Source organism: Meles meles, chromosome 20 (genome assembly GCF_922984935.1).
Source record: "Meles meles chromosome 20, mMelMel3.1 paternal haplotype, whole genome shotgun sequence".
Taxonomy (NCBI): Eukaryota; Metazoa; Chordata; class Mammalia; order Carnivora; family Mustelidae; genus Meles; species Meles meles.
The window spans coordinates 2,270,193-2,295,714 of NC_060085.1; the positions used below are offsets into that span (position 1 = coordinate 2,270,193).

Below are 25,522 nucleotides of genomic sequence, written 5' to 3' on the forward strand. Positions count from 1 at the left end.
TGGATGGATGGATAGATGGACAGGTGGGTGGATGGATAGATGGACGGACAGATGATGGATGGATGGATGGATGGATGGATGATGGATGGATGGATGGATGATGGATGGATGGATGGATGGATGGATAGAGGGACGGACAGATGATGGATGGATGGGTGGATGGAGGGATGGATGGATGGGTAGATGGATGGATGGATGGATGGATGGGTGGATGGGTGGATGGATGGATGATGGATGGATGGGTGGATGGGTGGATGGATGGATAGATGGACGGACAAATGATGGATGGATGGATGGATGGATGGATGGATGATGGATGGATGGATGGATGGATGGATGATGGATGGATGGGTGGATGGGTGGACGGATGGATAGATGGATGGACAGATGATGGATGGATAGATGGATGGATGGATGGATGGATGATGGATGGATGGGTGGATGGGTGGATGGATGGATAGATGGACGGACAGATGATGGATGGATGGATGGATGGATGGATAGATGGACGGACAGATGATGGATGGATGGATGGATGGATGGATAGATGGACGGGTGGGTGGATGGATGGATAGATGGACAGACAGATGATGGATGGATGGGTGGATGGATGAGTAGATGGGTAGGTGGTAGGTGGAAGGATGGATGGACGGATGATGGGTGGATGGCTGGACAGATGACTGGATGGAAAGATACAAGGACAGGTGGATGCGTGTGTGGACGATGGATACCTCCCAGCATTTACCGCCTTCCTCCTCACATGATGGGTGGGGATGACCCGTCAGGTTTGCAGGCGGACAGGCTTGGTTTCTGTTCCTGTCTCTGCTTTGTTGCTTCTGGTGGATCTTAGACAAGGCCCCTCATCTTTTCTGAGCCTTAGCTTCCTCGTTTGTAAAAGAGAAGGAATATTGACAGCTGTCTTCCAGACTAGGTTGTAGAAATTAGAGTTCACTTGCATCATGTGATTAGTATACTGACTCCGAGTAATGTCCTTCATATTGTAGGGCTCCTCGATACAGGGCCAGGCGGTCATATGGTCAACAATTGTCTGTCCAGTCTCTATTATGTGTCAGGCACTGAGCTGGGCTGTGGGATGCAAAGCTATCCCAGGCAGAAGGGGGACTGATAATAAATGGGGAAACAAATCAGTAAGATTTAGATCGGACTGAGCTGCCATGAAGGAGATAAAGTAGGATGTGTGTTGGAGGAGACAGAGTACCTTGCCCCTCTTGCCTCTCATCTGAATGACAGATGAGGCCAAGGGAAAGGCATTCCAGGGCCAGAAACAGCATGTGCAAAGGCCCTGAGGTCAGAATGAGTTTGACCTGTTGGAGGAGAAGCGAGGCCGATGTGGCCGGAGCAGAGACAGTGAGGGGAGGGAGGGGGGAGGGGTCAGGGCCAGTTGTGCTGGGATGGACTGTGGGCCTGTGGACGTTGGTGGGATGGTGGGTTTTACCCTGAGTGAGGTGGGAGCCCTTGAAGGCGGTGAGCAGGGGGAAGACGGGGTCCCTTAGGGAGCTCAGAATCTGCATTTTCCAGAGGGGGTAGCTGAGGCACAGAGGGTCTTGGAGAGCAGATAGAGCTTCCTGCCGCATTGTCGTTGCCCCGGCCCCCCGAGGGCCTCCTGAGGATGGCGGATTGCCCCTCGGCGGCGGCGCGGTCAGGATAAACATGGGAAACCTGGGAGAGGGCGTCCTTGTCCCTGACCCTCTGCTTGGGGGAAGGAGCCGGTGAGGGACCCCCATTGTGGCTGGGGGGGACCCAGAGCAACCTCACCACAGGGGGAGATGGAGGCTCAGGGAGGGGAGGAGACCTCCCCAAGGACCCACACACGGTCGGGGCTGCGGGCTCGTCTCTTCACCCCCGACCTCCCCCACTCTGTGTCCACAGGGAGCCCACGGCTCTGGGAGTGGGACAGATGTCTGTGCGGGCCCTAAGGGGTGGTGACGTGTGCTGGGGGCGGGTGGAGCGCGCGACCTGGGGTTGAAGGTGCTGCGGGAACGCATGTCAGAAGCCCAGGGAGGCCCGCACGCCCCGGGACAGCTGTTCGAGGACAGAGCAGACGAGTGACTGCGAGGATGTGGAGAGACCCCAGCCCTCACGCACGGCTGCGGGTGCGCGCTGGGGCGGTGCTGGGGAAGACGGTTCCTCAAAACACGGACACGCGGTTGCTGGTCGCCGTATGAGCCAACGGCTCTCACAGACCCAGGACTGAAGGTCTCCGAGAGCCGTTTGCACACGGGTGTTCCCAGCACAACTCATGACGGCCAAACGTGCAAAACAGCCCGTGTCCGCTGATGGACGAACCGATACATGCGACGTGGTCGTCCCCATGCGGGAACACGGTCCAGCCTCAGGAAGGGGGGGACTCTGACCCCTGCCACGACGTGGAAGGGCCCCGAGGACACGGGACTCAGCGAAAGGAACCAGACCCAGAAGGACCCGTCCCGCAGGACCCCACTCCCGGGAGGGCCCAGAAGAGTCCCTTCCACACGGACAGAGAGGAGAGGGTGGGAGCCGGGGCTGGGGCAGGGGTGGGGAGTCCGTGCTTCGTGGGGACGGAGTCTCCATGTGGGGAGATGGAAAGTTCTAGAGACGGAGGTTGGGGGTGGCCGCAGGATAGTGTGAGTGTGCGCTTAGACATGGTGAAGATGGTGAATTTATGTTATGTGTATTCCACAGTGATCTGGGGGGAACAGCATAGAGGAGAGCAGGGCTATGGGGGAGGGGCCGGAATTCCGGGGTCAGGCACCGAGGCCTGGAGGCTGCGTGTCTGGGGAGTTACAAGTGGATCGGAGGGAAGGGCAGCGGAGGCTATGCCAAGAGACGAGTCCGGAAGGCAGCAGCGGTGAGGCTGGGAAGGGCTGCAAAGGCGGGCAGTCTTGGCTTTGACCTGAAGGTCCGGGGAGACAGAGTTAAAGGGTCAAGTCATCGGCTCTCGGTGGGGGAGGTGAGGAAGGGGAAGGGATCTAGCAAAGTGGTTCTCTCCTGGGACACTTCTGCCCCCAGGGGACACCGGGTGATGCTCAGGACGTCTGCGGTTGTCACAACTGGTGGTGCTCCTAGCGTCCAGTGGGTGGGGACCAGGGATGCTGCTCAGCCCCCCCCCCCCCCACCGTGCCTGGGATGTTCCAGAGTGACCAGAGTCCTCTCTGCAGCCCCCAAGACCCTGCATGACCTGCCTCACCCCTCCCTGCCCTCCCCGCCTCCCTCTCTCCCCCTCACCCACTCTGCTCCAGACACACAGGCCTCCTTGCCTTTTGTCCAACGCACCAAGCTGGTCCTGCCCCAGGGCCTTTGCATGAGCCATCCCTGTTACCCGGGATGCTGTTCTCCCAAACCTCTGCAGGGCTCACTCCATCTCTTCCTCCAGATCCCGGCTCAGAGGTCACCTGCTTGACGAAGGCTCCCCTCCCCCCCAGATACTCGCATCCGCCTTCCTCTTGCCTTTCAACCTTCGCCTTCCCGCCTTCCTGCCTTCCCGGGCTGCCTCCCGCAGACCTTCTATAAGCACAGCCACCCTCCAGCGCTCCAAACCCTGCCTCCCTGCCTTCCTCTTTTCCCGTGAAAAGGAAGACTTCTGACACACCCCACATCATAGATTTTGCTTCTTACGTGATTTTGCTTTTCTCCACCCCCGCCCCCCAGACTGGAAACTCCATTAGGACGGAGTTTTTTTTTGCCTTCTGTGTTCACTGCTGTGTCCCCCGGGCCTCGAATTGTGCCTGGAGCATAGCAGGTGGGGAAATGGATGGCTGGACGGATGGAGGGACGGACAGGTGGGTGGGGGGTGGATGGGTGGCCAGGTGATGGACAGGTGGGGGGATGGGTGTGCGGATGGAGGGACCAGTGGTGCAGCTGTGGGGACAGTCTGTGACAATCAAGGCAGCTGTGGGCCGGAGACCGGGGGTGCGTGTCCTGTCGAGGCCTGGGAAGCCCCAGTGCGTAAGTCTGGGGCACAGCAGGAGTCAGCAGGGGCAGCCAACGAGACCAGGCAGGGAGCGGGGAGGTCCCCCCCCCCCGAGATGGTGCGCTGGCCGGAGGGGTCCAGGAGCGTGAGCCAGTGAGTTTGTAAGTGAGGGGAGGGGTGATGGATACGGGAGGGAGCCTGTCCGCCCCCCTCTTGTCAGCAAGTTGGGGACAGCCCGTGGCTGAGAGGATGGAGGGGAGCAGAGAGGGTGTCCAGGGGCAGGTGGCTGGTGGAGGGTGGCCCCACAGCACAGGGGAGTGTCTTCGCTAATTCTTAGTGGAGCCTCAGAGAAGTTAAGTGATCCAAGATCACACAGTGGAGAGCGGCCCTGGGCCGGGCTAGATCACAGAGCCAAGGTTAAAGACCAAGAACAGGGGGCACCTGGGGGGGCAGGGGGTTGGGGCCCAAGGGATTTGAGAGGAGGGTTCACACAACTAGCTGTGGTCACGTCCTTGCCGGCGAGGGAAGCGGGAGATGCTGGTGATCAGCAGTGAACAAGGGAGTCTTTCCGTCGTCTGTTTCCACTGTACAGCTGGTGCGTAATAGGTGCTCAGGAAACGTTGAATAAGTCCGTGCCATGCATGCTAAGAAAGGGGAGGGATGAAAACGATCAAACTTCACTGCCCTCGAAGAGTTGCCTTGATATCAGCAGGTCAGCTTGAAAATGCAAGCGTTCAGCCAACAAGTGTCCATTGAGCACCGACTGTGTGCCGGGTGATATCTAAGTCCCCCCCAGCCCCCGAACCAAACATGTAAAAAGCTACCAAAGGACTCCGGAAGTACCTCTTTTTGGTAACCGAAGGAAACCTGGAGGGGATTTTTGTTTTTATGCATTGGTTTTGCAGGGAGCTGTCCTGGAGGCAATGCCCCCCTCCCCCACCCCAGCAGCAAGCACCGCCCCACCGGGTGCCTTCCCCAGGACCACGCTGGGCATCCACACCTCAGTCCCCAGGGCTCCGAATGGTGTGAGCATCTGTGCGTTATCTCGATTCATTCTGTGCATCCATTAGCAAGATGTGTCCCGAAGTATCTGAAAAGTGTAAGAGGTTATTTTTTGAGTCTGGGAATGTTCAAGAAGTTTTTCATGTAAATGAATGGTGGTTGCTTCCTTGCTGTATGCCATTTAGGCGGTCAGAAGGTTTCGCAGGAACGCTCAACTTCTGGATAGTGAGGGAAACCTGTGTGCGTCATGCAGAGGTGATGAGGGCCCCGGAAAAATAGAGCTGGGGGAGGGGGCGATGGGGGGCTGTAACCTTACATGGGACGCTCAAAGGAGGCCTCACTAAGGAGGTGACGTTTGAGGCAAGACCTGAAGGAAGGGAATGAACTGTGCAGAGATCCGGCAGAGTGCATTCTGGAATGGCTCGTGCAAAGGTCCTGGGGCAGGAGGGCCTGGCATGTTGGAGGAGCAGAGGAGGTGCGTGTGTCTGGGGCAGAGAGGGCTAGGGGGAGAGAAGGAGGAGGGGAGGACAGGGAGGGGACAAAGCGGGTCATGTGGGGCCTTAGGGACTGCGTGGGGAGTACTTGGGCTTGTACCCCAGGAAGGTGGGAGCCCTGGAGGGCTGTGGGCAGAGGAGGTGCTCACAGGCGCCCTCTGGTGGCTCCCGGGAGGAGGGCCGGTTGTGGGGTGGAGGGCGGCAGTGGTGGCCTTGGGGAGACAGGACCGAGGGGCTCCGCAGGTCCAGGAGGGCTTGGATGGGTGCTCGATCAGCGTGGAGGCCGTGAGCTGTGGCCAAACTCTGCTGAGCACACAGCGTGCTGGGCCCTGGGGACGCGTCGGTGGTGGCTTACCTGGTTCCCACGCTCAGCTCCGGGACTCGGAATCCAGTGGGACAGTAACTCCTGATGGCAGTTAGAGACCCACACAGGCTGGGGAGAGCTGCAGGGGTGCCTGACCCCCACCTCTGGAAGGGACACTGGGCTGGGCCGCAGGGTGGAGGAGGAAGGTTGGGGACAGATGAAGGTGGGGGTGTGCGGACCAGGGCGTGGCGAGCTCCAGGGTGGTGGCTGAGAGCCCGAGCGGGGTGCCGGGGGACACGGCCCGTTCCCAGACCTGCCCGGCTCCCAGAAGTGACAGAAATCCTACACTTAGGCATGAAAATAACCACCATGACTACTAAGAAGGGAAAAAAGCTTTAAAAACGGTTTTTGTTTAGGCCACTCAAGTAGTCCCCCTCACTCTGGGATTTTCTGAAACCTCAGAAGCCCTTTGCCAACCCCCAGGTTGGACTCAGTTCTAGGCCTTGTTTGTGACTTGCTGTGTGACCTCAGGAAAATTGCTAAGCCTCTCTGATCCGGGGTTTGTGCATCTGTAACACGGGATACAGATACCCGCCAATTTAGAAGGAGGGTTCCACCTGAGGCCGTGGCGTCTGACCCGGGGCTTGGCTCTGCTCAGTGGGTACTGCCTTGCTGGGCCATTTGGGGGACTTTCAGGGAGTCCTGGGGTGGGGGGGATGGTCCTCCCCTGATGTCCCCCAAGCTCCCAGTTGGGTCTGAGGACGCGAACCAGATTCTGCATCTTTCTTCCAAACTGGTCTTCCTACTGGGTCTCCATCTCTGTGAGCCTCCTGGGGCGTCGGTCACAAATGACCACAAACTTGGCTTGAAACAGCGGACTTCTCGCCCAGTCCTCGAGGCCAGGAGTCCAAGATCAAGGGGCTGTGCTCCCTCGGGAGGCTCCGGGGACAGCTCTTCCTGCCTCCTTCAGCTTCCTGGGGCTCCAAGCTCCCCTTAGCTTATGGCCACGTCCCTCCATCTGTGCCTCGGTCTTCACGAGGTGTCTCCTCTCTCTGCGTCTCCTCTTGTCTCTTACAAGGACATTTGTCATCGGATCTGGGGTCCACCTTGTTATCCAGGATGGATCTCATCTCAGGATCTCTCATTACATGGGCACAGTCCCTTTTTCCAAAGAAGGTCCCACGCACAGGGCCTGGGACGTACGTTATCTTTCCTGGAGGGCCTAATGCGATCTGCTGCTCCCTCCCGGGATAGCCCTGGGCTTCCGCCTTACCTCCACCCCCAGCCCCTCGCCCCCCAGAGACCCCCTCGGAGTGTCCCACCCATCTGTCCTCTCTGCCTCCACGGCCCCAGCTCAGCCTTCGCCTCCCCTGACCTCTAGCCTCTGGCCTGTGCTCCAGGCTGGTCCCAGAAGATCTTCCCAGCACACACCCCTGGGCCTTCCCCCACCTGCACACACCCCTGGGCCCTCCCCTGTCCGCACATCTTCTGTGGCTCCCCACTGCCTTCAACTCAGTTCATTCCCTTCACCTGCTGCTCAAAGTCCTTGGGACCCTGTTTACGCTCCCCGCCCCCCAACAGCGTCTTTCGACACCTGCCACACTCCCCAGCCTGCTCCCTGCATCTTCGACGCCACACCGAGCCATCCCTCGTCCTCTGGGCTTCCCCTAGCCCTCTGTCCCGCCCTCTGCTGCCCCAGGCTGACCACACATGCCTCTTCCCAACCTCTGAGTCTTAGGATTGCCCGTTAATGAGGACATTGTCCCCAGAGCCCAGGGTGAACAGAGACCGGTGCTACAGAGGGACCATGGCCACCTTTGCCCCCCCCCCGCCACCCCCGAGGCAGCATCTCCCAGGCTGGATAGAGGAGTGTCCTTGTGGGCTGGGGGGACAGCCCTGGGCAATGGGGTCATGCAGATCCGGATGTTATCTTTCCATAGATGCTCTTAAGGCCATGTTTGTCTTAACGTAGCCAAGGTTTTGAGTGAATTTCAGGGAAGATGGCAGAATCGGGAGCCCCTGCCACTCCGCATGCACACCCTGGAGATCAAAGCCTCTCAGTGCAGTGGATGGGAGGGAAGCCCGTGATGTCGATGCCCCGGGTTCCAACTCCAGCCCTGCCCTTTCCTGCTGTGCATCTTAGGCAGGCTTCCCCAGCTACTCTGTGTAACCCGCCCTGCAGGGCTCCTGCGAGGAGCGTGGGGGGGGGGGGTGTCGAGGCGGGTGGAGCCCAGCCCCAGGAGAGTGGCCGCCCTGTCCCGGTGCCCTGTGCAGGAGCCGTTGTCACCACTATGACTGTCTCTATAAGAGGGAGAAGAGAGAGGTTGAGGAGGCACAGACTGGAGCTAGTCCTCTGGGCTTCCGATCTGGCCTCTGGCCCCGTCACTGTGTTACCCTGGTGGCAGCTGTCTGAGTTTCCTTACCTGTAAAGCGGAAATAATCATAAATAAAATACCGGGGCGCCTGGATGGCTCAGTCGGTTGAGCATCTGGCTCTTGGTTTCAGCTCAGGTCGTGATCTCAGGGTCGTGGGATCGAGCCCCAAGTCGGGCTCCATGCTCAGCAGGAAGTCTGCTTGGGATTCTGTCTCCCTCTGCCCCTCGCTCTCTCTAAATAAATAAACCTTTAGAATAATAATAATAATAATAATAATAATAAACACAATCATGCAATTCTCTTGGGCTAGTCTGTGGACTGAGGGTTGATAGCGGTGACGTGCCCCATAGGATATGTGGTGCTCAGAGGACACTGACTATTATTATCGTCGTTCCAACTTTGAGTCATGAAATCCCAAAAGCTCAGATCTCAGACCAGAGAGCAGAGGATCTTAGCATGAGGAAGGTCTCTCAGGATTCTCTGGCAAAGAAGTTTCCTCTCTGGGGAGACCCTGCTGCTTACCTCTAGAGATAGGGAGCTCCCTGCCTCCCAAGGGAGCTGTGATGACCCAGATCTAGTTATTAGGAAACTTTCATGCATACATACTCTTGTTCCCCAATGAGTCCCCCATCTTGGTCCCTGCTCTGTCTTTGGGCCTGGAGAGATCTGTGGGCATTGACAGCTCCCCACCCCAGGTCCGTCCTGGTCAAGGCTTTGAAAATGGGTGTGGGTGTGAAGGGATGGTCAGGTGCTGAGCATTCTGGGAAGGACCCCAGGGCTTGGCCAGCATGGGCAGGGGCTACTGGACACCAGGCCTGGTCGCCTTGTCATTGGGGAGGCTGATGTGTGGGTAGGGGTGGCCAGGACTGAAACTGAGATGAGAGGTTCACCCAGTGTAGGCTTTGGTTGGGTTGTGGCTTCCCTCAAAAGGTCTCTCTGGGTCTAGGATGCCGCAAACAGACCTTGAACAATTAAAATGGGGTCCATGGCCTTCGACCCAGCCTTTGATCCTGGCACTATTTTAAAACTCCTTTTGGGGAGGCTTGAGTCAGGGGCCTGTGATCCTCCCCTAGGCCCTGGGTAAAATTTTTTAAAAGATGCAAGTTTCAGGCAGTGTACCCCAGTGTTTAGCACACAGTCTGTGGAGCCTGAATGAGCACAGGCTTACCACCTGTGTGACCCTGGGCAAGTCACTTGCCCACTCTGTGCCCCAGACCCTTGTCTGTATAATGAATACAAGAGAGCAGCTACTTTGTGGGGTTGCTCCAAGGACTGAGTGAGTCATTCTGAGTACAAGCTTATTAGTATTAGAAGCCCGGGACCTTTATTAATACCAGTAAAAGTCTGTACTGGTTGGGGACAGTATTAGTTGGCTAGGGGTGCTGAGAAAATGTACCACAAACCAGGAGGCTTCAAAAACAGAACCATGTTTGCTCACCATCCGGGGATCCAGAAGTCTGAGATGAAAGTGTGGCTTTGAGCTGGTTCCTTCTGAGATGGAGGGAGAACCTGGTTCTGGTCTCTCCCAGCCTCTAGCGGTTTGTTGGAAGTCCTTACTGTCCCTGGGGGTCCTTACTGTCCCTGGGCTTGTGAATACATCACCAGGATTTCTGCCTTCATAATCCCATGGGCTTCCCCCTGAATCTGTGTCTCAGTGCCCAAATGTGCTCCTTTTTTTTTTTTCATTTTATTTATTTTTTCAGTGTAACAGTATTCATTCTTTTTGCACAACACCCAGTGCTCCATGCAAAACGTGCCCTCCCCATTACCCACCACCTGTTCCCCCAACCTCCCACCCCTGACCCTTCAAAACTCTCAGGTTGCCCCAACCTCCCACCCCTGACCCTTCAAAACCCTCAGGTTGTTTTTCAGAGTCCATAGTCTCTTATGGTTCGCCTCCCCTCCCCAATGTCCATAGCCCGCTCCCCCTCTCCCAATCCCACCTCCCCCCAGCAACCCCCAGTTTGTTTTGTGAGATTAAGAGTCATTTATGGTTTGTCTCCCTCCCAATCCTATCTTGCCAAATGTGCTCCTTTTTTAAGGACACTAGTCCTGAGGGACTGGGGTGGTTCCTCCTTCCCTACGGCCTCACCTTAACTCATTACATCTGCAATGGCTGGTTTTCCAAAAAAGGTCCCATTCTGAGGTCCTGAGGTTAGGACAGCAACAGATGAGTTTTGGGAAGGGAGATCCAGTTCAGCCCTAACAGAAACTGAAAATCAAGGCTGTGTTTACCCAGAAAGTGGTGAACATCACACATTTTCCCCAGTTAGAAAAGAGAAACGGAGACATCGGGAAGAGAGCAGGTCAGGGGAACAAGCGAGCGTTTCAGCACCGGGGACAGCGGCGCACAGTCGCGTCTCTGCCTCCCTCTGGCTGGAGACCGGCTCTAGAAGGTGGCTCCCTATTGTCCTAGTCTAGCCTCCCAGGACCAGCGCACTCCATGTTCTCCAAATGAGGCCTCGCAGGCAAGAATGGGCCCAAGGAAAGGGGTTTTGTCTCTATCTCACATCTCCCTGCAGTCCAATTTCTTGGCTCTGCTTAATTTCTCTCCGGCCCTAGACTAGTTGTCTTAGCACCTCTCCTTTCCCTGAAGACCTTGGGGGATTAAATTCAGAAAATAGAAACACCAAAAAAAAAAAAAGTGTAGACAGACTAGCCATAGATTGGGGGAAGATGTGTGCCTCAGATAGAACCATAAAAGAATACGAAGTGTTCTTGATTTACACAGCACATAAAGAATTCCTACACAGTGCATCAAGGTGGCCGGCTTTGAAACTATGGCAATGTATGTTAAGTCTCAATGAAATACAGTGATACGCCCACCATCATGACTAACGTTTAAAAGCGTTGGTGAAAATGAGCATTAATATTGTCGGACCCGCTGGTTGGAGAATTCTTTGGTACAACCCACTTTGGAAAACTGTTTGAAGGAATCCTTTAGAGCTAAACATAAGCCTACCTTATAAGCTGCAGTCCCGTTCCCGGATATGTCTTTGTGCATCAAAGACCCATACAAGAGAGTCCCAAAGCAGCTTTGTTCATGGCAGCCTCTAACCGTGGACAGCCCAGATGGCCACGCACAAGAGTACAGATGGCCAACCCGCATTATATCCACAGGAGAAAATATTACACAGCCACGAAAAGGAATTAACCCCTGATACCCACAACCGCCTGTTGTGGAGTAGCAGAAGCCAGACACAAAGTGTACATACGCTATGATTCCCTTTACGTAAGTTCAAGGGCAGGAAGTACTCAGCTACACTGAGTAGTGACCCACACGGGGCGGGAGCCGTAATGAAAAGCAACGGCGTGGGGATTACGAAAGCCAGTCTAGCAGCCACCTCTGGGGGATGCAGGGGTTTGTCACGGGATGCGAGGCACTGGGGATCCCGGTGGCTGCCGTGTTCTGTTCCTTGACTTGGGAGAGGGTTACATGATTTTATAATTATTTGCTACATTGTACACTTAATGTGCTCTGCAATTTTGGGGGGGGAGTATGTTTTTAATATATCCCAATGATGATTTTTTATTGCGGTAAAACACACACAACACTAAATTCACCATCTTAACCATTTTTTAAAGATTTATTGATTTTTAGAGAGAGAGAGTGGGGTGAGATGGGGGAGGGGCAGAGGGAGAGAGAGAATCTCAAGCAGACTCCCCGCTGAGCCAGGAGCCCTGTATGGGGGGCGGCTCTATCTCGTGACCCTGAGATCATGACCTGAGCCAAGACAAGTCAGGCATTTAACTGACTGAGCCACCCAGGCGCCTCCCGCCCTCCCTTCATCCTAACTATTTTTAAGTGCACACCTCAGTGGCATTGAACACGCTCCCCCGTCCTGCAGCCACCCCCTCTGTCTCTAGAACTTTCCATCTCCCCAGACGGACACTCTGTCCCTATGAATCATGGACTCCCCACCCCCTAACCCCAGCCCCGGGTTCCACCCTCTCCTCTGTGTCTGTGTGGACGGGACTTCTCTGGGGGACCTCCTGGGAGTGGGGTCCTGCGGGACGTGTCCTTCTGGGTCTGGCTTATTTCACCGAGCATAACACCCTCAAGGTTCATCCACGTGGTGACACAGGTCAGAATTCCCCGCTTTTTAAGGCAGAATAATACTCCAGTGTAGGAGTGGACCACATCTCGTCTGTCGGTGCATCCGTCGATGGACACTGTGTTGTTCCACGTCTGGCCGTTGTGAACAGCGCCGCTGTGAGTGCGTGGAGTATCTGTTCAAAATATCTGTTCGAGTCCCTGGTTTCCATTCTTTCGGGGACAGACCCAGAAGTGGAATTGCTGGGTCCTATGGTAATTCTATGTTTAACTTTTTTTGAGGTGTTGCCCACAGGGGCTGCACCACTTTACATTCTCACAACAAATGTTTTTTAAATGCTAGAAACCATCCTCCGCTCTGCCTGGTGCCCTCCTCCCCAGGGCTCCCAGGGAGCCTGTCAGGCCTGCGGCAGACCCCTCCCCGGCAACCCCCTCCCCAGCAACCGGCCGGCCTGTGGGAGTGGCAGCTTGGTGAGCGCATCCCAGAAGGAAGGAAACAGCTTTAATTAGCTCCTGTCTGGAGCGAAAATGGGCCCCACAAAGCTGTTCCCAGGGCTTCTGCGCAGGGGGTCCGCAGGGGGTCCTCCGGGGGGAGGGGGAGGCAGAGGGAGGGAGGTGGGGGGCGGGGTGGACACAGGGTCCAACAGCATCAGAATGGCCGACGATGGTCTCATTTCACACGCAGTGAAAATGAGGCCCCCAGAGGTTAGCGGCAAAGCCCAGGGCTGAAGCCCTGTCCCCTGCATCCATCCAAGGGGACCTGACTCCCGCCTGCATCCCATGCACATCCCCCCCCTCAAACCCTCACCCCCTCACCGGCCTCCAGCAAACGTCTTTCCAACACCTTTGATCTCATCGGCCTGTCTCTGGGGACTTCTCTCTCCTTGCTTCTGTCTCTCAATGTCTCTCGTCTCTGCAGTCCTCACGCTTCGCAACCCCCACCAACTCACCTCCCCCCTCCAAAACGTCGTCCAGTCAATCACACCCTGGCTCTGGACCACTTCAAGGCTGGCCTGCCCCTCCCTCTCCTGATTGGCTCTGCGCTTGGCCACTGTGCCCCACTCGCCCCCCTTCCCTTGACCCCCACCCCCCCGCACTCGGACCATCCTCGCTGATGGGGGCAACTAAGGCCCAGAGAAGAGAGGCGCCCCATCCGAGGCCACGACACAGGTCGTAGCAGAGCCGCGGCGCCCCTCGTCTGCAGCTTTGGGGCCGCTGGTGCTCTCCCCCCCGCACCCCCCCCCCCCAGGCAGCAGCTGTCCCACTGTCCCGCCACACCTCACCCAGCTTCCCGGGATCCCTTCATCGAGCCTCAGCCACGGACTTAATTAACAGCTGGGTCTCCTCGCTCCCCATCCTTTTCTCACCGGTTTGGGGGGGTGGGAGACTGCACGTCTGCCGTCGGCCCCCCCAAAAAGCAGGCTCCTCTCTTTATTTTTAACTTGGAGTAAAAAAGAACATAAAATCCACCATTCTAACCAATGTTTCCTTCTTCTCCAATTTTTTTTTATCGTGGTGAGATACATATAACATTAAATTTATCATCTTAACCATCTCTGCACAGCTCAGGGGCATTTTCTTTTTTTTAGATTTTTAAAAGATTTTATTTATTTATTTATTTGAGGCAGAGAGTGTGAGCGGGGGTGGGGGGGAGGGGCAGAGGGAGAGGGGGAAGCAGGCTCCCCGCTGAGCAGAGAGCCCGATGCGGGGCTCCATCCCAGGACCCTGAGACCATGACCTGAGCCGAAGGCAGACGCTGACCCCACTGAACCACCCAGGCGTCCCATAGCTCAGTGGCATGAAGCACACTCACACTGTCCTGTGACCACCGCCACCCTCTGTCTCCAGAACCTTCCATCCCCCACACGGAGACTCCGTCCCCACGAAGCACGGACTCCACACCCCTGCCCCAGCCCCGGCTCCCACCCCCCCTCTCTGTCTGTGCGGACGGGACTCCTCCGGGGCCCTCCTGGGAGTGGGGTCCTGCGGGACGGGTCCTTCTGGGTCTGGCTCCCCTCACTAAGCCCCGTGTCCTCGGGGTCCTCTGTGTTGTGGCAGGGGTCAGGGTCCCTCCCTTCCTGAGTCCGGACCGTGTTCCCGCGTGGGGACGGAAGGACAGGTTGTGTTTATCCCTCCTCCACTGAGGGATATTTGGGGTGTTTCCACCTTCTGGCCTTTGGGATCAAGGCGACCGTGAACACGGGTCTGCACACCCCCTTCTCGTAACATCCCCGTTTCCTTCCTTCCCAGGCTGTGCCTTCCTCACCTATTGTGCCAGGGACTCCGCCATCAAAGCTCAGACCGCCCTGCATGAGCAGAAGACCTTGCCCGGGGTGAGTCCAGGTGCTGTCTGGGAGGGGGGCTGCTCTCAGCCCGGGGAAGGCTGAGGCCCTTCCTGGGATCAGCGGCGAAGCCCACTTGCCTCTGGACTCAGAAAGAGGTACAAGGCGCAGACAGACAGGAGCGATCATCGGAGAGAGCATTTACTGAGTGCCTACTGCATGCTGTGCTCTGTTCTCCCCACCAGAGTGGTTGTGTGTGGTCGTGTAGGTTGCACACGGCACAAGGGCACGTGGCCCTGCACGTTAGTGTCGTTGTGCTGAGACCCGAAGGATGAAGAAGCATTAGCAGGCAAACGGAATAGCCGTGCAAAGGCCCTGAGGCGGGACTGTGCCTGGGGTGTTGGAGGAGCAGCAAGGAGGCCTGTGTGTCTGGAGCAGAGGGAGCAAGAAAGGAGGGGACTGGGCAGGTCATACAGGGCTGGCCTAGGCTCTGTCCCTGCTGGCTGTCCTTGTCAGCCCTGCCTTCCTGGGGAGGGCAGGAAGTCCCTGTCCCCGGTGAAGGGAAGGTGGTCCCCCTGAGCCAACTGAGCCCAGGCAGTGCCTCGAGATGGAAACTGAAGGAACCACAGTGAGATCCATGGCATCCCCTGACCTCTGGGGGTGCCACCCTTCCCTCTGGGATTCTCGGGGTCTCTTCAGCATCAAAGGCTTTTGGGAGTGGCTTGGGTGGCTTCTGCAGCCACAAATGCTGAGAACACGCGTGCAGCGCGGTTGGCTGGGCAATCGGGGAGCACCTGCCGGAACATGAGGTCACGGCAAGGGTTGGCTTGATGCCGAAAGCACCGAAAATGGTCCTGGGGTTGGCCTCAGCCTCATAGTAAAGAATAAGGTGCCCCTCTTTGGGGGAGGGGAGCGTGGAGTGGAGACGAGAGCGGTAGAGAGCTGTGGCGGCCACATCCGTGGACTCCTTGCTTGGTCCCCAGCAATCCTTGCTGTGTGTCCGTGAGCCAGTGACTTGACCTCTCTGATCTTCGGCACTGGAAGCGTATAATGGGGGAGTGGAGAGAGGAAACTGTAGAGAAGGTGGTCAAGGAAGTCTTCACTGAGGTGACATCTGAAAATTCACAGTTCTCCCTCCCTTGGACGTGGTGCCAGCACTGGGGGGCAGTTTAGCACTTGGGGGGCGGGGGGGACAGCGGAGTTCTGTGGATCTTCTTAGTTATCTCCTGCTGCCAAGCAATTATTCCACAGCCCAGCGGCTTCAAACATCCAGCATGAGTTATCTCATGGGCCCCGGGGCTGGAATTAGGGACTGAGTTTGTTGCACGGTCCTGGCTCAGAGTCTCTCCTGACGTCGCCGTTGAGAGGTTAGCCAGGTCAGCCGGGTCCCCCCAGGACACAAGGAGGAGGCTCAGCGTGCCTGGATCTCCAGGCGCCAGGGCCCCGGGGGGCGTCGGGCACTTAGAGGAACAAACCAGTGCTGTAGTGGGTTCTGTCCCACGTCGGCGGCTGGCAAACAGCGGAAGGGGGATTTGACCGCAGACCCTGCGTGGGCACCCAGCCCTTCCATGCCCACTTGACCTGCGTGTGCGTGTGTGCGTGTGTGTGTGTGTGTGTGATCAGATTTGGGCTGGAAGCTCTGGCCCCTCTGTCCGGAACAATCCGTACCCTCACGGAGATCTGCTAACATCTCTAACATGATTTTCCTGAAGGAAGCTCTGACACCCCAAAGCCAGCCCTGACCTGAGCCCCGGCTCCCTCTGTGTTGGGGACAAAGATGGGCTCTGGGCTCCATCAGCATCTGGGATCAGGGGCCCCTCCAGGGCAGACGCTGGGCTGAGTCCTCAGCACCCAGCGGTGCATCCAGCAGACACGGACAGAGCCCCTGCTCTGTGGCCGGAGCGGGCCCCAACGAGAGGGCATCCGGTGATGGGAGCAACAGGGAACCAAGGAGCAGGAGGACGTTCAGAGGGATTTTCAGACTCTGGGTGCAGGATCCGTTCAGACAGCGTGCTTGGGGACACCACTCCGCGCAGGGTGCGGGGCCCAGAGGAGCAGCAGGGAGGTGTGGTTGTCCGGGAAGCGACTGGGGCAGGGATGCTGGAGGTAGAAGGCGGGGGTTTGCGATGACCTGGGAGCAAGGGTTCCTGGGCAGGAGTGAATGGGGGGCCGCGCACTAGGGGGCTTAGCGTGACGGAGACTTACGCTCTCTCAATTCCGGGACCTGAGGTCTGAAATCAAGGTGTCAGCAGGGCCGTGCTCCTTCCAGAGTTTCTAGGGGGGACTCTGCCCCGCGTCTCCCCAGCTTCCGGGAGCGCCCGTAATCCTTGATATGCTCCAGCTCGTAGAGGCATCAGCCTCTGTCATCACGTGGCCGCCCTCCGTGTCTACACGTCTCCGCTCTCCCTCTGCCTTTCTCCTATAAGGACACCTGTCTCTGGGTTTAGGGCTCGCCAAAAATCCGGGATGACCCCATCTCGAGATCGATGACTTACTGACACCCATAAGGACATCTGTTCCAAATAAGGTCCCGTTCACAGGTTCTGGGGCGTTAGGACTTGGACATGTTTTAGGGGGGCTCCCCCATTCAAGCCACAGAATGAACAGCGGGTATGAGGCAGCTGGGGGGATCTCAGGGAGGGGGCCCCGGGGAAGCAGGGGACCCGGCCCACTGCCGAGGACTTGGTGGCGGGCAAACAAGGCGCCTTCTTGCAGGACAGAGCGTTTGCGCCATGTCTGGAGAGACGGGGAAGGCTGTGGCAGATGGAGAAGGGGGTAGCGTAGGGACCGCGTGTGCCGAGACTGGGAGGCAAGAACGAGCCAGGCACATTTTTGAGTGCAGGAACGCACGAGAACCTGCGTTGTCTCATAGAGGAGTTCACATCAGGTCACAAGGGGGTCCCAACCCCAGGGGGGCAATTCTGCCCCCACAGGACCCTGGGTGACATCTGGGGACATTGGCGATTGTCATGACTGGGAGAGATGACGGGCATCCAATGATCAGGAGAATAAGGAGCTGGCGAAAGGTCTAGAGCGAATGCTCACGGATATATAACGCAAGCCACAAACGGCATTCTCATTTTTCTAGGAGCAACAGCTAAAAATTAAAAAAGAAACAGGTGAAATTAATTTTCATGCTAGATTTCCTCTTAACCCAACACCTCTCCAAGATAGTATCGGTTCAGCAGGCAGTCGGCATAGTTAAGGAGAGCTCACGTCCCCTTGTCCCTCGGAGGCGGTCCCGCCTCTCGGTCCATCTCAGGTTGGACAGTCAGTTGTGATCAGAAATGCTCGATCTGCCTTTGCTGTTCACGTTCTATAAAACGGACGGTAGGAGAAGCAGGCTCACACACCTGCTTGCTCTAAAATACTTAAGAGATTTTCCAAGAATGGAGTCAGAAATCAGTTTCTAGATGTAAGTTTATATTTACAATAATTATAATTAAAATTTAAAATTCTGTTCCTCGGTCACACAAGCCACATTTCAAGGGTTCGATGGCCACGTGTGCTGGTGGCTCCCATGTTGGACGGTATCTCGCAAAAACGTTCGAGGCCGAGGGCGCCTGGGTGGCTCAGTGGGTTAAAGCTCTGCCTTCGGCTCAGATCATGATCCCAGCGTCCTGGGATCGAGCCCCGCATCGGGCTCTCTGCTCCGCAGGGAGCCTGCTTCCTCCTCTCTCTCTGCCTGCTTCTCTGCCTCGTTGTGATTTCTCTCTGTCAAATAAATAAAATATTTAAAAAAAAAAAAAACGTTCGAGGCCGAGAGTCAGCAAACTTCTTCTGTAAAGGGTCAGAGAGCAACTATTTTTGGCCTCACGGGCTGTAGGCCCTCTGTGGCATCACATAAAAGAAACCACAGACAGTGCAGAAATGGATAGGTGTGGCCGTGAGTCAATAAAACTTTATTTACAAAAACAGACAGAGGCCCAGAATGGAGTTGGTAGATTCCCATTCTAGGCCACTGCTGTCCGATAGAATTTTCCAGAGTGACAGAATGTTCTATCTCCGCGGTCCAATTTGGTGGCCGCTAGTTTGGTGTGGCTACTGAGCCTTTGAAATGTGGCAAGTGTGACTCGGGAAAAACTTCTTTTTTTAAAAGGATTTTATTTATTTATTTGAGAGAGAGAGAGCATGAGCGGGGGGAGGGGCAGAGGGAGAAGCAAGACTCCCCACTGAGCAGGGAGCCAGACATGGGGCTCGATCCCAGGACCTCAGGATCATGACCTGAGCTGAGGGCAGGCACTTAATGGACTGAGCCTCCCAGGCATCCCCTCAGGAACAATTTCTAATGCTGTTTGATTTAAATTTAAACTTAAAACGCCACATGTGGCTCGTGGCTACCACATTGGACAACTCAAATCTAGAATGTTCTAGATCAGGGGTCAGCTACTGTGTTAGACGGCAGATATCGAATGTTCTAGACTGAGGGGGGGTCACCTACTGTATTGGCGAGTTCAGACCTAGAATGTCCGAAACTAGGAGTCAGCCACTGTCTTGGACAGCACAGATGTAGAATGTTCTAGACCAAGGATCCACTATCATCTTGGTGCAGACCTAGAATGTTCTAGACCCAGGAACATGATTCTGTGTCATCTTATTATGTCTAGGTTGTGGGTCTCAGTTTGATACCAGCTCATGGCTGGAGAGGCGGAGGGGGGGAACTGTCACCAACACCCAGAAACCGTCCCTGCCACGTCCCCAAGCCCGTGCTCTCACCATCCCGACCTCTGTGGTAGCTGACCCCTGATTTTCACGTTCTCCGCGCTTATGACCAGATCTCTGAAGCACTGGGCTGCTTTTCCCCATCTTGCTCTTTCCCCACAGGGGACGGACCCATAGTACACGGCGTCTTTACCGTCTGCATTTTGTTTTCACTCAGCACGCCGCCCAAGAGGGTCGGCCTCCCCGGTCGGTGCCCCGCGCCCCCGCTGCAGGTGCCTTTTCGTGGCTGGCCGGCACTTCACCGCACGAAGCCACATTGACTTGTCCGTCCCCCCGTTGGCGGACACCCGGGTCGTTCCCAGCTTTTGCCGTGACAGACAGAGACCCTCGTCTGCGCTTTGTGTCTGCTGGGCACGTGCCATGCTTCCTCGGGGAGCAGCCGGGAGCTCACACCCGAGTACGCGGGCCTTCGGCTTCTGGAGCTGACGCCCCCCTGCCTAGCGAAGGGGTCGGACTCGCGGGGGAGCCTCCTCTCCCCCCGGACCCCAAGGGGACCCAATATCTGCCATCAGCACACTCAGAGCCTCGTTCGCAGCGTGCGGGGGGGGGCTGCTGGGGGGGAGCCCCCCGTGCATGTCAGCCGCATCGAGCAGGGATGTCTGAGCGCCCCCCCCAGGCGTCTCCGCCAGAAGACGGAGCAGCAGCCGCATGAGGTGCGCCCGTGCAGGAAGAGGCCCCCCCCCCTGGCGGCTCATGTGCCCCCACACGCCTGCACAGGGACCCCGGGGAGTTAGGGGGCCACAGTGGGGTCACGCGACAGACCAAGGCAGCCACCATCCTTCCTGTCCCCTGCCTCCCCTCAAAACCCCACGTGTGTGCGTGTGCATGTGCGTGTGTGTGTGTTGGGGGGACAGGGTGGCGTGGACACCAAGTCTTTCTAAGCCGGGAGGGACTTTCTAAGCCCCGTGCCCCACCCCAGTCCAGGGAACAGGCCAGCCCCCTCCACAGAAGCTGCTTCTGAAGCGAGTTCCAGCTCCCTTGTCTGAGCGTGACAGCGGCGGCCGTGGGGGTGTGGTTTAATCAAATCTCGGCATTCTGGAATAGGATCCGAAATTGAATAACAGGATCCCAGAATAGAACCCAGAACGGACCGCAGGCCCCTGGAATGCACGCTGGGCAGAGGACTCCGATTGCAGCAGAGGCTTTTTGTGGGGCTGTCCAACCCGAGGATGAGGTTCCCGGAGATGGCACAGGCCCGTGGGGACAGTGGGGCGGGGGGCAGGTGGCCGGTCCAGCCCTGTCTCTGAGAGGCTGTGCCGTTAGCTTCTTTCTTTGGGAGGGTCTTGAGGGGCGAAGGACATCCCAGATCTGGCGTCTGCCCTGCACCCCAGAAAGGGCTACGTCTGTCTGGCTGGCTGGGGGTCCCCCCACAGACCCCTCCTGAAAACTCTTTCTATGCACACAGGGATTTCTGAAGTGGCCCCCTGGCAAGACTCCCTCCCACGTCCCATGACCTGACTCTGGTGCCAAATGTCCAGGGCTCTGACCCTCCCCGGCCTCAGTTTCTTCGTCTGTGAAATGGGATTGCAGAAGGGCTTTGAGGCTCCTGTGAGGGGACAAGGCGCGTCGCTGAGCTCGCAGTGGGAGCTTGGCAGATCCATGCTGAATGAACAAAGGAGTGAGTGAATGAAGGAACTGTCCCAGACACAATGCCTAGAGCCAGACAGCGGTGTGGTCTGTTTGGCCCCCACACGCCCGCACAGGGACCCCGGGGAGTTGGGTGTTAGGCACTGGGCTGCAGGGCCGAAGGGGAGGCTGGAACAGTGGCCCGGGCACCACCTTGCTTTCTCCTCCCCTTCCACCCGGAAACGACCTAGCCTCTGCTGGGCCCCCACGTCCTCTAAAGGCACAACTTTGCATCTTCTAAAGGACCATCTTCAAGGCCCCAGCCTGACCGCCGAGACACCTCCTGTCATCCCTCCCCCAGTGGCCTCGGTTTCCCCATCCGTAATAGACGCAATTTAGACATGAGGGACCCCGTTTTCTCGATGGTGCGTGGCTTGGTCGAAGTCACCCAGCAAAGGCTGGGGGACAGAGCAAGGACTGGGTCTCATCTACCTAAAGCACGGCCACCCCAAAGACACAGACGCTCCCCCAGAGCCCCGGCCCACAGGCCCCTTGGCTGGAGGGTTGACTGGACCCGGAGGAAACCAGCAGATTGGGCCTCAGCTTTGACTTTCTCCGTTCCCTTCCCGATTGCCCATCTGTAGAGTAAGAAGGCTTCCATCTCATGAAGTTGTTTAGAGATTAAATGAGTCGGTGGAGGTAGGGATTCCTCCAACATGAGAAACTGCCCCCCACCAAAGTCTTACTCATACTCCAAAACCCCCCGACAGACTTTCCATCCTCCCTGAAGCCCCAGGATAGCCTTTGGCTCTCTACTGCTCTAGGCGCTAGGGTTTCCCAGGGGGTTGTCCCCACCTCCGCCTCAATCCTGACTGCTCAGGTCTCGGAGTGTCTGTATCTGCCTCTGTCTCCCCTCATGCCAGATGAGAGGGTCCTCCTTGGGGCTGCAAAAGTACTCAGCACGGGGCACACCAGGAATGTTCTTGAATAAATGAAAGGAGGAAGGGAGGGGGCAGGGAAGGGATGCAACCATGGGGAGCCAGAGAAGGTGGAGGAGGGAGGGAGGGCACTAGGCAGAGACCTCGGTGGGACAGATGGAGAGAGGGAGCCGGAAGGAGGTGGGCAGAGCCAGATGGGCGGGCAGGGGCGACAGGAGGGGTGGGTGTGGGGAGACCCAGCTTCCCCCCGCCACTAGCCCCCCCACCCCACCCCCCCGCCCCGCGCTGCACGCCTCCTCCCGGCCTCTGGCGGGCGGATCGACTGCGCCCGCTGGGCGTCGGGCTCGGGCGCGGGGAGCGAGGCGCGGGGCCGGTGCGTGCGTGCGGCGTGTGCGCGCCTGTGCGCCCAGGGCCGGCCGGGCGGGCGGCGGCACGTGGAGGCCAGCCTGGCGCGCGTCTCCAGGCCGGTGGGTAAGGCGGGCCGCGGGGTGCGGATGGCCGGGCCTCCGAGCCTCGGCTTTGGAGCGGGAGACTGGGGAGGAGGGGACTGCCCTCCTGGCTTCTCGGGACCGCACCGGGCCTCTTGGCCCGAGCCCGAGCTGACCCGGGAGAGGGAAGGGGTCTCCCAGGAGGAGGCGGAAGGTCCCAGGCTCGGCAGCGGGCGGGGGGAACTGGGGCGCAGGTACCCAGGCCGCGAGAATGGGGCGGGGGTGGTGGGTGCGGTGATGGGGACAGGTTCCCTCCCCGTGGCCCCCTCTCTCGCTCCCTCCCTCAGCTCATCCATCTCCAGAAGATTATATTTAAATATCTCTTTTGTGCAAGGCAGGAGCCGGGCTCGCCCCTAAGAGGCGGTTTCCATGGCAACAACAATTGCCAGCTTCCGTGTGGTGAATCAGCGTTGCCATGGCAACCCCATCCTCATCTGCCCAAGGTGCTGGGAGGAGGGAGGAGGTGAGGGCCAGCGGAGGCGGCGTGGGGGGGGGGGGTGGGGGCGAGCAGGAGGCCGGAGCTCAGGTGCCCCCGCGCCCCCCACCTCCCTTCCCAACCTCAGTCTGCCCTCAGCCCAGAAACTGGTCCCGTCTGGTTAAAATAATCCCTGCTCCTGCCTCCAGCTAGCTGGGTGTGGTACCCAGGTGGAGAGGGTGTGTGTGTGTGTGCGCCTGTGTGTGTGTGTACACGTGGTGGGGGAAGGGAGACGTGGTTTGCTTTCCCAGGTGGTTTGGGTCCCTCTGAAGATGTGGCTGGGTGGCAGGAATTGGGGACACTGGAAGGCCTCTCTGCTTCTGGGGCTCCCAAGGCTGAGTTCAAATTGAGGCAGCCCTTTAGGAGCTGGGGAACAAACACTCAGAATGGGAGGGGCGCAGATGGGGTAGGGAGGCTGGAGAGGGGCAGGGGGCTCAGGGAAAGAGGGCGCAGAGTGAGGGAGGGGCCTCCGATGGCGTGGGGAGGCTCAGAACTGAGATAGGGTCTAAGACAAGGAGAAGGAGATTTGGGGGGTTCCGAGTTGGAGAGGGGTCTCTACTCATAGGACTGGGTAGAAAGATCCTTAAATTTTAAGTCTAGGAAGCCTTAGTGTCTTGACTCGCCCACCATGACCTTGGACAAAGAGTCTGGGCCTTGATGTTGACATCTGTAAAGCCCGGTGAAAACTGAGCCTCTCTCCAGAGCTTGCTGGGCGTCTGTACAGCATCTAGAAAGCTGGCATCCCTCAAGCACCTTTTCTGAACGGCTATGGGGATGGTCTGACCTGGGAGGGGGTCTGGGACGGGCACTCATTCCAACCCCAGGTTGGGCACATTCGTCACAGCCACCTTTCCACGCTGGTGTGTGTTGGCCACTTCTTTCTGGTCAGTTCAATTTGGAAGCTTCCCGGATTCTCCCTGCCTGGTGTGCGGAGAACTGCCTGCTCTGAGAAAGCCAGATGTAGACACTTCCTGCCCTGAGGCAGAGGGAGGAAGGAACCCAGCGGGGTGGAAAGATGGCCTGCTTGGGGACGTTTGAGCTGGGTTTTGAAGGATGAATAGGAGTTCACCAGGAGCCACGAGGCTTGGAGAGAGATTCTGTTCTCAGACCAGTGGAGAAGCAATGTCTCCCATTTCCCACATCCCTTGAGTTTTTTTCAAATACCCACGTTAGCTCACCCCTATGGCTGGGTCAGTTTGGGGGTGGGGATTAGAGGAGGATTTCTTCCATTAAACATCATTTTCAGTGCTGGGGGTGGGGGAGAAGGACAGAAGTGTCCAGAACAAGGAGTCCAGATTGAAAGCTGGTCCACTCAGGTGTGACAGTCCTCGCACCCAAGTCTCAGCTGACTGAAAGTACCCACCCTTGTATCAGTCAGTTACTGCTGGGTGACAAACGCCTCAGCCATTTTATTTGTTGATTCTGTAGGTTAGTAAGTTCAGCCTGGGCTCAGCTGGGTGGTTCTTCTGCTGGTTTCTCCTGGGGTCATTCATGCAGTAGTGGACGGGGCTTGCCGGGATGAGCTGGGACAGGCCAGTCTCACTCCCATGGGCTGTTTGGCAGTGGGGCCTTTCAGGGCATGAGGTCTGTCTTCCTGTTCTGTCTGGGCTTGTCACCTGGGCTTGTCCCAGTGTCAGGTTTCCAAAAGAGGAAGCTGCAAAGTCTCCCAAGGCCAGAGCCTGGAACTCCCACCACTTCCCTTCCATGACCTTCCACTGGTCAGAGCAAGTCACAAAGCCAAGTCCAGATACAGAAAGGTGGGGAAACAGCCTCCAGTTTGTGATGAGAAAAACTGCAAAGTCACATCATATGCAGAGACTAGAGGGGTTGGGCATCTTTGCAAAGAGCCTACTACACCTGGGAAGGCAAGGAGGCTTCCTACAGCAAGAAATATTGTGAATGGGTTTTGAAGGTAAAGTAAGAGTTTTCCAGACAGCGATGAGCAAAGCCCCATTGGTAGGACCATGAGTCACTTGTTTGACTGGTTTGCTGCTGGAAGCTGGTGGGAGGCTGTGCCTCAGGGAGGTGGGCAGGGTGGCTGGCAGAGCTCCGGTGAAGCCCTCACCCCTGATGTCCCCACGGTCAGCCTCGACCTCCTCCTCCCCTCTCTCTCCACAGATGGCGCGGCCAATCCAGGTGAAGCCGGCGGACAGCGAAAGCCGCGGAGGTAGTTGTCATCTCTCCGTGGCCACCAGGCTGAGGGTGGCAGAAGAATGGGGGAGGGGGATCCCTGATCAGAAGGCTGTAGCTGTCCCCTCTCTTCTCACGTACCTCATGGTGGTGGGAGAGACAGAGTCCCCTGGCTAGGGTAGGCGCAGGAGAGCAGGGGGGTGTGTGTCCCCTCTTCCAAACCACAGTGCCACAGGCCTAAGAGTGAAGGAGTTTGGGGGGCGCAGCTGGCTAGGTCCAGTTGCTTGTCCCTAGATCTTAAAATGCCCCACTCCCTGTGGGGTGCAATACTGGGGGGTCTTCTGAGGCAGAGGGGCTGGGATCCCTGAAGGGACCCATCAGGGGGAGTACTGTGTGTGCGTGCACGTGCGTGTTTGTGTATATGCAAGCATGCATACCTTGGCACGCCTGTGTGCAGATGTGTGTGAGCAGGGCACGCGCACGTGTGTTTCTGTGGCTTACATGGTGGGGCTTCCTGCTGGCCTGTGTGCGCGTGTGCATGCCTGGCCTGGGCGTGGGCGTGCGTGTAGGATCCTGTGTGCTTGACTGTTCCGGGCTGGGCGTGTGGGTATGTGGGCTGGAGGCCTGGCGTCTGCGCAGGTCTGGACTGTGTTGGGGTTGTGACCTCACCCAAGCTAGCCGTTCTTGGAGATTTTCCTACCCCCTCCCCGCTTCAGGTGGATTGGGGGCTGAGGGGGAGCAGCCAGCCTTGGGGGTGGTGTGTGGGGCAGGGCTGTTAGGAC

The 25,522-nt window shown here is 57.4% G+C and overlaps 1 protein-coding gene across 8 annotated transcripts in view; it reads left to right on the plus strand.

Moving 5' to 3' along the window:
• The window catches only part of CELF5 (CUGBP Elav-like family member 5), a 49,760-nt gene that overhangs the window by 6,599 nt on the left and 17,639 nt on the right, over positions 1-25,522 (plus strand). For 5 of the 8 annotated variants that reach the window (XM_045991604.1, XM_045991605.1, XM_045991606.1 and 2 more), the window contains exons 2-3: positions 14,390-14,472; positions 24,729-24,780. In XM_045991604.1, the coding sequence (XP_045847560.1) occupies positions 14,390-14,472; positions 24,729-24,780 (135 nt within the window). Of the gene's footprint in view, positions 1-14,389; positions 14,473-22,063; positions 22,119-24,728; positions 24,781-25,522 lie in introns of those variants that run through there. The other 3 variants (XM_045991608.1, XM_045991612.1, XM_045991611.1) reach the window with 2 other exon arrangements.